This window comes from Emydura macquarii, unplaced genomic scaffold (assembly GCF_026122565.2).
Source record: "Emydura macquarii macquarii isolate MOO-44397 ecotype Brisbane River unplaced genomic scaffold, CSIRO-AGI_Emac_v2 contig_2636, whole genome shotgun sequence".
Taxonomy (NCBI): domain Eukaryota; kingdom Metazoa; phylum Chordata; order Testudines; family Chelidae; genus Emydura; species Emydura macquarii.
In genome coordinates, this window is record NW_027132773.1 from 35,806,960 (window position 1) to 35,820,318 (window position 13,359).

General features: G+C 40.6%; 1 protein-coding gene across 1 annotated transcript in view; it reads left to right on the plus strand.

Moving 5' to 3' along the window:
• LAMB4 (laminin subunit beta 4) overlaps nucleotides 1-13,359 on the plus strand; it is a 67,432-nt gene that overhangs the window by 24,330 nt on the left and 29,743 nt on the right. Inside the window, exons 15-21 of the mRNA XM_067563993.1 lie at nucleotides 2,356-2,538; nucleotides 4,158-4,279; nucleotides 5,241-5,361; nucleotides 7,539-7,716; nucleotides 10,630-10,773; nucleotides 11,274-11,505; nucleotides 12,747-12,904. Coding sequence (XP_067420094.1) covers nucleotides 2,356-2,538; nucleotides 4,158-4,279; nucleotides 5,241-5,361; nucleotides 7,539-7,716; nucleotides 10,630-10,773; nucleotides 11,274-11,505; nucleotides 12,747-12,904 — 1,138 coding nt within the window. The remainder of the gene's footprint in view (nucleotides 1-2,355; nucleotides 2,539-4,157; nucleotides 4,280-5,240; nucleotides 5,362-7,538; nucleotides 7,717-10,629; nucleotides 10,774-11,273; nucleotides 11,506-12,746; nucleotides 12,905-13,359) is intronic.

The window sequence follows — 13,359 nt, forward strand, 5'->3', positions numbered from 1 at the left end:
CTATAGTGCAATTGAAATCTGTTCCTAGCACAATAATAGTATCTGGGTCACAGCCAATCATGGCATGGGCAAATGTCTGCAGAAAGGAGACACGATCTCGCCCCAGAGTAGGGTCATACACAGTAAAAAGATTAAAAACAATAGTGCCAATATGTGTATCCACCTGAAGAAGCTGGCCCTCCACAATCTCCTTCACAGAGCAGATCTGTGCCCTTGTACCCTGGGAAAGAGAACAGCTACCTCAGCAGTGACATTGAAACCATGGCTCAAGAAAGCTTCCCCTTTCCATTCCTTCAACCAGTTCCGCTGATTATCAGGATCTGAGTGCATTTCTTGCACAAGGACAATATCAGCCCATTTTTGTCTGAGAAATTCGAAGAGTTGTGCCCTTTTATGACCATCCCAGCATTCATTACTATTTAGAGAGCCAAAACTGAGCAGCACCATCGAGACTGGGAGAGAGCAACAGCAGAGAGAAACAATGGAAAGTGGAAGTACTTTGAACCAAATGAGCCATGGAGAGGCCTATATATCTTGAACAATCATTGCACTCTTCCTCACTTTACTCAACAGGTTTTTAAGATGGAAATGTTTCCTACGATCAACCAAAGTATCTCTCAAGACAAAGACTGCTGAGCGAGCAGAGCGCTGTAAATCAGGAGGAATATAGGCCTCAACCTCAGCTCCCTGCTTCCCTTTAGGGCTATCCAAAAAGTCACTAATCTCCTTCTCACTGTACCCTCCCTTCCTACATAGCTGACTGGCTGGGACTTCAGGAACTAGTGAGGCGTCAGAGAGATCATCATTTTCCTCCTCTTCATCTCCCGCAGACTGTACCAGCTCAGAGGAACATTGAGCCACCACTGTAACATTTTCATTATTCTTGGAGGAGGAAGATTCAGTGGGAGCAGCTCAGTGCAGTCATAGACTGGGGCGCATAAGTGCAGCATGCAGGATCTGGGGCTTGAGGACTCACCATGCCAAAGGAAGACACTGGCGAGCTCCAGGCCTGGTGCTACCACCCAGTGCAATGCTATCCTCCTTCTCAGGGCACACAGCTGTGTCTCCAGCCACTGCCAGCAGCTCATAGGCTTCCAAAATTTCAGACTTTTTAGAAATAGTCCTGAATAAATCCATCTCATTGGTCTGTTCTTCACCCCCTCTCTAGAATATGTCTCTGCTTCCTCTGCAGGGAGGTGCTCCTCAACCTCCAGGACTCACTTCTGTCTTTGCACAAGTGATGGGGTCTCAACAGAAGGTTCCTTAGGGGGTGCTGCTCCATGGACAATGGCAGACCACATACAGTGAGGTGGGGGAGTGCAGATGCAGGCTCTGTGTCCTGCTGGTCCTTTAATGTTCCAGCCCCATTCCCACTATCCTAGGGTTCCACAATCTCCCCAGGGATCCCTGAGCCAGCAATGTGTGGGCAGGTACCCTCAAATGACCGGGGTCATCACACAGGAAACATTTCACGTTTTCAGAGGTAGCAAATACTGTATAATCTGCCCCATCTATGTGGTCCTTTAAAACCAGGTTGAAAGGCTGTTCTGGGTTATTTAGATCCCCCTAAAATTGGGGTCAGAATGACATAACATCTGTGTTCTTGCAACCTAATGGAATCATCCTAACAGCAGAAACTACCTTCCCATAATGGGAGAGAGCAGACACTAATTCCTCATTGTGAAGGAAGGAGAGACATTAGAAAAAACTACTTTATTAGCAGGAGTAAACAAGGGAAGTACTGGAACAAAAGATTCCTTGACCCAAAGTCCCTCCTGTACCAAATGATTCACAAACTGCTCCTGGGCCAGAAAAATCACTATAGATTTGCTCATTTGAGAGACAGATTTTATATTAGCACAGCCAATAACCTTACCTACACTCAGCAACACATCCTCTACAGTGCAGGAGACAGCAGATGCACACTGAACCTCATGCTTGCAGGTCAAACCACTAAACCCATCTGAAGTGGACCCCATGGAGAAAACCACCCTCTCACCCCAAGGAAAAAGCGAGGGAACCCCTAAACCGAAGAAACAGAAAGTAACCAAACAAAAACAGTTTAACAGAAACCCAGCTAGTGCACAAAGCACAGAACAGACACAGCCTCACTCTCTGAAGCTCCCACAATCCCGAGAGAAATAGTGAGAGAAGTTTTCTAGATGTGACTATAACTTTAATTTATATATATGAGGTTTTTTTGTAGACTACCAGGTCTTCAGCATGTTTATAAAATGATGCTGACTAGTTGCAGAAAGTAGGAAGCTGTGCAGCAGAAGCACATATCTTTTTCCTGAGCGTGTCCACATACCAACGACTGGATTTGTTGTTTAAAATGTCACTATCTCCTTGCAGGGCTTGGTTCAGTTTGGGACGAACTCTCTGGACATTGTTTTCAGAGAGCCCACCCCTGGCAAACCTGTCACATGGACAGGTCCTGGCTTTACCCGGGTTCTGAATGGAGCTGGATTAAGATTTACTATCAGCAACATTCCTTTTGCAATGGACTTTGATATCGCTCTTCGTTATGAACCTGAGGTATTTGAATTCAGACTTTTAATTAACCATTAATACTTTCCTAAGCGATGCTGTTTCAGAGCAGGGTCTCTTTCATGTCTAGTAATAATATGGCAAATGAAGAACAAGAGCTTTGGACTGACATATCTGTTTTCAGATGGGGCTGATGCCTAGAAAGGTACAGAGTAAAACTATCAGCCTTATCCTATCATATTTTTGTCCCATAAATAGAAGATATAGGGCCAAAAACCTGCCATGTGCTTCATAGCAGCCTGTAGGGGGGTGGTAATTATCCATCAGCAGGCTCTGATAACCAGCCTAGCTCTAGGGCAAGGGTCCAGCTCCCAGACCCACTCATGCGCCACAGCTGGCTAGTGCATATGCTGCTGTGGTCAGTACATACTAGCTAGGAACACGTGCTGTCCTTTTGAGAGAGCAGCAGTGGGTGCCCCCCCATGTGTTCCCTGGCCACCCTGAGCCATTCTGCCTTGTACCCAAGCAGGATTGTTGAGCTTTCTTTAAGCCTGCTCCCCTGCCTTGCTGATCCAGGCAGGGCAAGATTTACCCCCTGGTACAACTTTTGAAGCATCTTTAATCATGAGGTTGCTTGAGGAAATGAGATATTCACTACTTCCCTCCTCTTATGCTTAATGTTAAAAAAAATCCAAAATTGTCATTTTAAACTAAAAGAACATTTGCCTTTACATTGTTTTCAAAGGAGCAGTAACATGCACCCTACATGATCCCCTGCACCACATACCATTGTCATCCAAAAAACAAAACAGAATGAGAATTGGGGAGTATTTTCTGGGCAGACCTCACCCTCCAGAATTCCAGATCAGTGACCCCCACGCTTTGAATTGGTCTTATGCCCCCAGGTCTGACACACGAAACACGCATAATCATTCTAGATGTGGTTAAACTGTTGCCAATTATTCCTATAAACCACATGTGAGTTGTTCATCTGTACATGTACCAGTAGAACACCCCTTTTCCCTTTACTTCTCAGATACCTGCAGTAACAACACCATTCAGGTTATCAGTTATGACTATTGTACTTTAAACAATTTAGTAGTCTACATAAAGATCCATTCCTGTCATTCTGAGTGAGGCAAAACTCCCATTGACTTAGAGTGCAAGAATCGGCTTTGAATGAATCTGAGATTTTGAATTGTTCCGGTATGATATCAATTTTTCCAGGTAAAGATTTAGCTAATACAGTTAGGTTTTGTAAGACCCTCATTACAAAGTTATCTCAGTTCATTTTTACTTACTAGCAATTTGAGCAAAGTTGTATACTGAATTCTGTATGATAACCTCTTGGGACATATCCTTAGGTGGTGTAAATGGGCATAGATAGCTCCACTGACTTCATTGGACCTATCCCCATTTAAAGATCTGACCCTCCATTTCCAACTTATCTATATAATACTTACCATTGTTTTTGTCTTGCACTTTCAAGGAAAGAACATTCTAAAAAATATCGTGTATTGAACAAAAAGGAACTCGGTGGTTATTACTGCAATATGGTATAACTTAGTTTGACTCTCAGTAACATTGGCAGGTTGATGTGCATGTGAGAAAAAGAGAATTTTTCAGGTGTTTTGAAAACTATCATAACTTTCTTCCCAAATATATAGTCTTTAGAAGATTGGATAGCAAGTATTGCGGTCAATCCCTCTGGTACTTTGACAAATGATCGCTGCAGAAACAAGGCACGCCTACAAGAGTCACACGCATTGGCTCTTCCAGCTACAAAGAGGTCTGGATGTTACCTTCTTTACAGTTCTAAATACTCAGTGTTCTAATACTCTTCTCAAAGGTGATTTGTGCAAAGGGCTAGCTGCATGGATAAGCGGCAATATGAATAGAATGTACTCAGAATTAGAACATGGCACGTGGCCTTTCACATTGCTGCTACAGCAAAGTACCGGGCAGCAATATGATGCAATCTGAAGGCCTGATGCAGCATACCTGACTCAGGCAAAATTCCACCTAAGTAAAAGATTCACCTGAGTAAGGAATGCAGGCTCAGCTCCTGACAGCATTGTGACCCCTTTGGCAACTGGACCAAAAGCTCAGACCCAATGTTGGACATTAGAAACTATTTCATTAAAGAGATGAAATATTGGCCAGGAGAGCTCAAGGATGTCCCTGACCTCCCCTATTTTCAAAACTGCCTTAGGATTTTTAACTTGCACTTCCTTAGCTAACAGAAGAGAACAGCTTCTGTTTAATGTCTCCACCAAAGAACGATAGGAAGTGCACAAATGTGAATAATGAGTTACAAACTCCACAAATGTCATCAGAATGACCAGATGAGCATTGCTTATGGCAGATCCGGGACTCGGGATACCAGCAAGAAATAGAATGTTTTAAAAAATTCATCATCTTAAAAATCACTCTTCAGTTAAACATTATGGTGACTGAGTGGTTGTCACGTTTCAATGAAATTAAGCCACCAAACGTATTGTTATCTGTTATTTGTTTTACTGGAACACATAGCAGTCCCAGTCAACTGCACATTCCTCCATCTCAAACTCCCACACAGGATGTTGTCCTGACTATATGTGTGTAACTCTTATTGATATTAAGGCATGTGAACACAGAAGACTTATACAAATCTTGGTTTACACTCTAAATATTTTCTTAAGCAAATACTTTATATCTATTAACTCTCTGATAAATGAACATTGACTCCTGTATTTATTCCTTCTAAACAGAATTGCACTTCTGCATACTCCTGTCTGCTTAGAACCAGGAGTAAAGTATTTTGTAGATGTTTATTTATCGCAGCCTTCTGCCTCTGAGCCAAAGACTAAATCATACATCTTGATTGATTCAGTAAGTAATCCTGCTACATACTTCCTTTTAATTATATTTATACCTGTTTCACACTCTTTGACAGAGGCATATTTGAAATATTTTGTGAACAGCCTTTAGAACTCTTAACCATTTAAAATGAAATTTTATCAAAAAAATCAGGAAAGCATGCTTGTGATTACACTGATTTGTAATGGGTGTATATACTTCCTTGTTTAAAAACATATTTGTATTTGTGTAATAATTTCTGTGTCTGAATATTATAATAGCATGTCAAGTCATAATAATTGCACATGCTATTAGCCAGTTGGATGTTGTGACCCATCCATGCCTAGGGTAAACCACCTGAAAATGCCAAGGTCAGGGCAGGCTGCAAAAGAAGAGCAGATTCTCCCAGCACTGGTAGATGACACTGAAGTCAGACTTCCCAACAAGCCACACGTAATGCATCTAATTACCCACACTGGTTATCAAGAAGCTAAAACAAAATATACATAGTCCCCTTTATTGCATTTCAATCTCTGGCTCCCAATCAGCCACTAGGTCCAGTAAATGAATAAGTTATTTTAAACTCTATTCTCTTTACCAAGAAGGTTATCCTGATCCCAAAGGTTATCCTGATCCCAGCCACATTGCCAAATTGTTATAAGTTTGGATCTCACCCAAAATATAATGCTGCCAGCCAATCCTTTAGTAACTAAAACTAAAGGTTTATTTTAAAAGGAAAGAAACAAACTATAAGAGAAATGTTAAATGGTTAAAGCAATCAGATCCATACAAATGATTTAAAAGTCCATATGTATCAGATGTCCAGTAGAATTGTGGCATTTGCAGGCTTGTATAGTCCCTCTGGTGTACATCCAGTACCTCCTGGATGGGTCTCAGTCCTTTGTTTCACAACTTCAGTTATAGATGAGTTGATCCAGAGGTAGGTGAAGACTAAAGACTGACTGAAGACTAAAACTGACTGAAGACAAAATGGATGTGGTGAAGTTGCCTTTTATGTCCCTTGGCCTTTGCCATGTTGCTTGTGGAAATTTACAGAAATAAGATGGAGTCCAGGGTTACATGAGTAAGTCCTGGTGACTCATAAGGTGTAGCCCCTGGTTCTTTCCCTGGGCTTATTGTACCTTTGAGTTCCCTTAATGGGCCATCAAGCAGCTTATTGCTGCTGCCATCCTATCTGGCGTGTCACCCAAAAACACAGCAAAAATTGAACTACAGATATATCAAATATATCCATAACTTTCAATACAAATACGACACATACACATAAACAATATCATCATCCTTAGCAAATTATAATCTTTCTAATGGTACCTGACATGGCATATCTCATATGAGTTGTTGTAATTTTGACATTTATACTAAATCCCTTTATAAAATGGTCCCCCTAATTCAGCCAGCATCACAGGTGTATAATTCATCATTTGTTCATTTACTGATGAGCAGCAGTCATAAGCAGTGTAAATGCACACAGGTCTTTGTGCACATGCTTTTCTGAAAATCTAAGCTAATATGTGTGATCCTAATGGAGAATCTTGGATATGTGTAGAGGTGGATCCTGGAGTTTGGATCTAAACCTAGGTCTGAATTTTCTCAGAAATGTTCAAATTTGAGTTTTGGAATGGTCGATTGCAGAGCTGGGAGCCACACTTGAAATTCATATCCAAACTTTTCCCAAGTTTTAAGGAAGTGTGGAGTTGGGTAGTTGGTTTGTGCTCATCTCCAGATAAAATTTTAAATTATTTTAACATCAGTTTCTCTGGTAATCTCCATAAAACTGGGTTTGATGGGGGAAGAAATGAGAAGATTTTGAACTTCAATTCTTCACACTATTTTTCTCTCTTTATAATGCATGTAAAAATATTGGCCAAATTCTGCCTTTACATTCACAAATGCAGCTGCCACTGACTTCAGTAGCGATTCTGTACTTACATCTGAGGACATGCCATAATTTAGTTTTCTATATACATACTGCAGGCTCATTTATTTCACAATCTAGGGGAACATCCAAAACTCTAGAATAAATGTGGACTTGGGTGATGGAGCAGTAAGATGGAAGTTGGTCTAGAAATGACTGAGCTCTGGGTCTCCAACCATGAAGTGCAGAGTGAAGTAGCAGAGTTTGGTAAACTATAGTTTTCTTTACACCAACGCAAAACCTTTTTTTCCCCCTTTCTTTGTCAATGCCAAAGCTTGGACTTATTCCCAGAATCAGTTCTGTGGAGAACCTATGCAGTCAAAAAGATTTAGATGAGTACCAGCATTATCACTGTATCGAAATTGCTTCAGAAATTGGACCTCAGATTCTACCTGAAGTATGTGCAAGGCTCATAGTGAGCATGTCTGCTCGTATTCACAATGGAGCAGTCCGTAAGTATCTGTACTAATAGAATGATATAGACACTTTACTGATGGTTGACTTTACATGCTCTAAATCTGCATAGATGTAAGTGGTTAATAAATACAGTGTCAATGGATGGCACTCCAGAGCATGTTGCATAATTTCCTGGATTTTGTAGGACCAGTAAAACTCGTTGTGCACTACAAATGTCTTCCTCTAGCAGCCTTTTACATCAGCACTTAACAAATATGACAGTCTTCCCCTTACAGCACAAAAACATAAAAGATTTCAATACTTCCGGTTCCTTTAAAAATCATTGTAATCGCCCTATTCTGACATTATTCTCAGTATAAAATATGAACTCTTTGGCCTTCTTAGTGACCTAAATTGGGAGAGACGTTGGGACTCTTAGTTCCTGAGGTAGTGAGGCTTGGTAACCTCCCAGAGACAACTCATTTAGACTCCAGTGAAAGGGTGCCAGACACCTGACTCTATCAGCAGCCCCAGGAAAACAAGTTCTTTGAAAGGAATGGCCTTTAATAGCAACTATATGTTTGGCTATGGTGGTTGCATATGGGCAAAGGGACACCCTCTAGGAAAATATAAAGTAACTAGTGGCTACAAGATCTCATTTGGGGCAGTCATGGGTTCACAGCATGTAAAGCAGGGTTTTCAACCTGTGGTCCTTAGACCCTGGGGGAGCCACAGACTATGTCTAAAGTGACTATGAAAATAAAGTTTCAGATCCCAGAAAAGGCCATCCGTTTTTCTGATCAATCAAAAGTATGTGAATACTTCCACCTACAAGTCAAAACCTGGAAGTGTTGTCATTACCATAGAAGCCACAGTGTAGTGTCCTTTCTCACACTGTGTCAAATGCTGTGCCGAGCACGTGCAACATTTATTGTTGCATTCTGTTCCTTCAGTTTTCAGTCTAAGACTTCCTATGGTAGGGGTCAGCAGACCACAGGTTGAATTTCCAAAGTGGGCCGCACCTCCATTTGACATTTTTTAGGAGTCCACAAATGAAAAAACAATGTAGAGCATGCAATCAAATGCCTGCCCTGTGATGTGAGCTGCGACTGTTTAGAGCCATTGATCAGGGTAGCCACGAGGAGGCATATAGTAAGATAGCCATGTATGTACCCCAATCATGGTGTCCTGTCATCTTTACATGCTCTTCTGTGCCATACCACCAATAGCAAATTTGAAAGAAAATGAGTCTTTTGCAATTTCTGCATTATCAATGTGTGTTTTGATTCTTAATTCTTAATTATCACTGACATAGTATAGACTTAAGTTTAAATGTATCCTTGGCTTTCCAGTTGTGTATTTGCTGTTCTGTGAATTATATTTGAATTTGTCTATTCATTGAATTTGTTGGTGGGGGTGGGGGGGTTATCTGAAAGAGAGAGTTAATGACAGTTATTATTATAACTGTTATTTGTATTATTGTAACATCTGCTTGTTTACATGTTAGAAAATTCCTATTCATGGGAAACTATAGTATTTACACCATCCTTTCCAAAAGGCTTGCCACAAATATGGCTGGAAAAGCTAACATGTTTCAGTTTTCATCAGAAATAATTTCCCAGCTCTTTGCGTTACTTGTAAAAAAAAATCAGTAGTGATTATATTTTAGGGCCCCAATCCTGCAAACACTTATGCATGTGCTTAACTTTATTTCCATGAAAATTTATACTATTATAAATGGGACAACTCATGGTAGTAAAGTGACACATATGTGTAACTGTTTGTGTGCAAGATCAGAGCCTAGGATTGGAGCTGGCCCTTTCCTACTTTGGCAGCAGCCAAAAGACTCAGATACATTTGAGCTGAAACAGAAACTCCTAATGTGGTGGCTGCCAGTAGGCACTGTAAAAATCCCTACAAGTAATATTTAACTTGCCTTGCTCAGCACACCGAAAAGTATTGCGTGTCCTGCAAACAAATGTCTTATTGCTTTGAACGAGCAACCCAGTTCAGATAAAATAGGTTCAAAATGTCACCCTTTCTGCCAACTGACCCAGAAAATATCTCTGCCATTTGAAAAATTCAGTGCCATTGTGTGTGGGTGTAGGTGGGCATGTGCGATGTGCGTGCGTGTGCGTGTGTGTGTGAGAGAGAGATTAATCCTCAAATATAGAGCTAGTTGAATAATGGGGAAAATATTCACAAGTATACACAACTGACAGAAAAAAATCATCAAGTAAATTATCTGCTAAATATTATTCCACCATCTATAGTGTAGGTCAAATTATGAGGGGAAATTCACAGCAAACCCATAGAACAAACATTACAGCAAGGGCTTACAATGCCAATATGTAACAAAAATGTCAGCATTCATCAGATACAATAATTGCAACAAATAATTCAATCATGTCTAATTACATAACTCTGCTCTTCCTGGTTGTAGCCAGGATAGAAAGCAGAGTTACCACAAGAGACATAATTAGCATGGTCTTTCCATCTTTTGCTGAAACATGATGATTTGTGATTTGCTGTTAACGCCTCCATTAGTTGATGATGTCTGTAAATGATCTGTGAACATGTCCCAACATTAGCAAATCTCTCTTCAAAGATATTAGATAGAAACAGGCCTTAACCAAACACCTCAGACTTTGAGTATATTTGTATCTGGATCCAAATTTTGCACCACCCTGAACTTTGCAGATACAGATTAGAACTTTGAGGCTTGTGTTGATGACTGGTACAAGATCATCATTAATGTAACGTTGTCAAATAGTCCAAAGCACATAATTTGGTGACAGGTAACCCCATGGTTTGAGGGACTCAGACTCCACTTTGTTCTCTTAGCACAACTCTGGTGACTCTAAGTATAAAACCTGCTAAAGAAGGGGAAAGTGTGAAAATAGTTAACTTCATTTTTCATGTTATTTTTCTTTCAATATAATCTGTGTTTGAATTTTTCTTCCCAACAGCATGCAAGTGCCATCCACAAGGGTCCCTGAGCTCCAGCTGCAGTCAACTTGGAGGCCAGTGTCAATGTAAACCTAATGTTGTAGGCCGTTGTTGTGATAAATGTTCTGCAGGAAGTTACGGTTTTGGTTTCCATGGATGTTACCGTAAGTACTAAGCAGTGAACATTAAACAGTGCTTCACATAAAAGCAAACTGAATCTTTACCCGTCCCTCCAAGTGAACCTCGTTTGGAATTCAAAGAGCATAATTAGCTTTCCTCCCAACACGCATTTCCATATTCCTCTGCACTTCCTGGCTCCCACTGGGAATGGAAATGGAAGTGCTGAAAAAAGGATTGCTCTGATGGTAATTCCAGCTAGACTGGAAACAGACAATTCCAGAAGGCTTATTAGAAGCCTCTTGTGTGATTTACAGCCCGCTACTGCAGATCAAAGAGGTTCAGATAAGCTTATGAACACCAAACTTTTTGGGATTTCCCAACCACTGATGTGCATGAACAATAAGAAAAGTTAGGCCTACAGCTCCTGCTGCATAGCTAAATGAAGCCATATCTTATGGCATCAGATGCTGACCAGTTTCAGGAAAATACATTCAAAACTTAGCTGCTCATAACACGACATCACCTTTTTCTTTTGTTTATCTAGCATGCGAATGCCATCCTCAAGGCTCAGTGAGCACTTTATGTGATCAGGTGACAGGACAATGTTCATGCCGCCGAGAGGTTGATGGTCAATGCTGTAATCGGTGCCTGGCTGGGTATTTTGGATTTCCCAATTGTCGCCCGTGTCCATGTAATGGCTACGCAGAGCTTTGTGACCCAGTGACTGGTGCGTGCCTAAGCTGCACAGGGTTTACAACTGGAAGTAACTGTGAAAGGTATGCAAGGAGTGTCATCTAGAAAGTGTGTCTGAATGTTAATGGCTAGTTTGATATGCATCTTTCAGTATTAGGCAATGCCATTTCAAACCTCAGGGCCCAGTTCTACCCTCAGCCGTAAGCATGTTTCATTGACATAAAGAGAAAAATACACGTGAAACCAAGGGTATAGTTGGGTTTCACTATTTAATGTCAGCTATGTATTCATTCAACAATGCACAGGTGCAAAATGGCTGTCATGGGTTTGTTTGTCAGCTCGTCAGCGCCTGACCCTGTTCTGTGTGCTACTGCAGGGAGCTGAGCATCTTTACTTCCACTGAAGTCAAGGGACTTCTAGGGCCCACAGCACCTGGTAGGAGGCATTCAGCACTTCACAGGATTGGGCCCTCAGTATCTTGATACACATGAAAGGTGCTGTACATACCACAGATTTGTGAATCCTGCCAATATAAAAGGAAAATTGCCCAAAACAGTAATAGTTCTCAATAACTGTTCTCTTCTCTCTGTGTTTGCAATAATCTTTGAGGAGCCTAAATGAACAGTTCTCTGTTTGCTGGTTTGTAGCTTTTCGATATGAATGACAAATTATTTTCCTCTGGAAATAGAGCTCTTCTTTTTGTCTGTTCTTGCAGCAACATCAGCAATGTCACTACAGCTCTGGTGATAGGGCTGGTTGGCTGATTAGTTTAGCTGGCTGAGTCATCTCCTCCCATTTAGTTGTAAGGAGAACTTCCCTTTGAATTCTCTGGGGAGTTCTGATAGAAAATAGTTTAGTGTTTAGACAATATGGCCCTTAGGCTACTTGTTGAGTTCTGCAGACAGACTAGCTGTCTTAGAAGCAGTAGAGAAAAAATACTGTTAGTCCTTTATATATAATGGTTACTTAATGTATCAGAGATGGTGTGGTAGATTTAAAATATATACACTTAGAAAATTTTACATTACCAATTAAATTAAAAGGTCTCTGAGTAGTAGATGATTGAGTCAGCACTATTTGACAATGCCCCTTGAACATAAAAAGTGTAGTTTGCTCCAGGTTTGGGGAATACAGCAGTGATTCTAATTCCTTTAACCTCTTCAAGTCTGGACACTTCTGTATCAAATAATGAGAGTAACATTATATGGCCAAGTGATGTCATGTTAAAAAATAGAATAGAAAAATCCAAGCTATCTGCATGGACTGATGAGTATATCTGTCACGAGGATAGTTTAATGTGACTTTATGGTGACTCTTTTAACAGGTGTGTCGATGGTTATTATGGAAATCCTCTCACAAGAGAGCCTTGCCGCCCATGTATGTGTCCAGATTCCCCTACAAGCAATAGATATTTTGCACATTCCTGTTACCAAGATCCTCACACTTTGCAATTAGTCTGCAATTGTCTTGACGGCTACTCAGGTATGAATCACATAGTTTATTTTTTATAATATTACAGTTCTTAAGGAGAGATTGAAAAATCACATCATATTCCCATCCATCTGCTCAGCGACAGAGTGGAATAATGAAAATAAAATAGATAAATAAGGCTAGTGTCCGGTTTACTGGACAGAGGGGGAAATCATGTAGTAACTGACCATCCAGAGAAAGCAATAGTTCTGCAATTAATGTTCTAACAAGAAACTAAGGACACCGGAAGAAACCCAACCTAAAATGGAGTCAGTGAAGCAAATTCATCTATTTCTCTTTTCATTTATTACTGGATAAACCTGTTGTCTGTTATTCTACTAACTCCTGATGTGTTAAGACTCAGATCTGCAAAACTGTGCTCCAATATTGGCTGCTCAATCTGAGACTCTTAGGGCAGACCCTCAACTAGTGTAAATTGTCATAGCTCCACTGAAGTCAATAGAGCT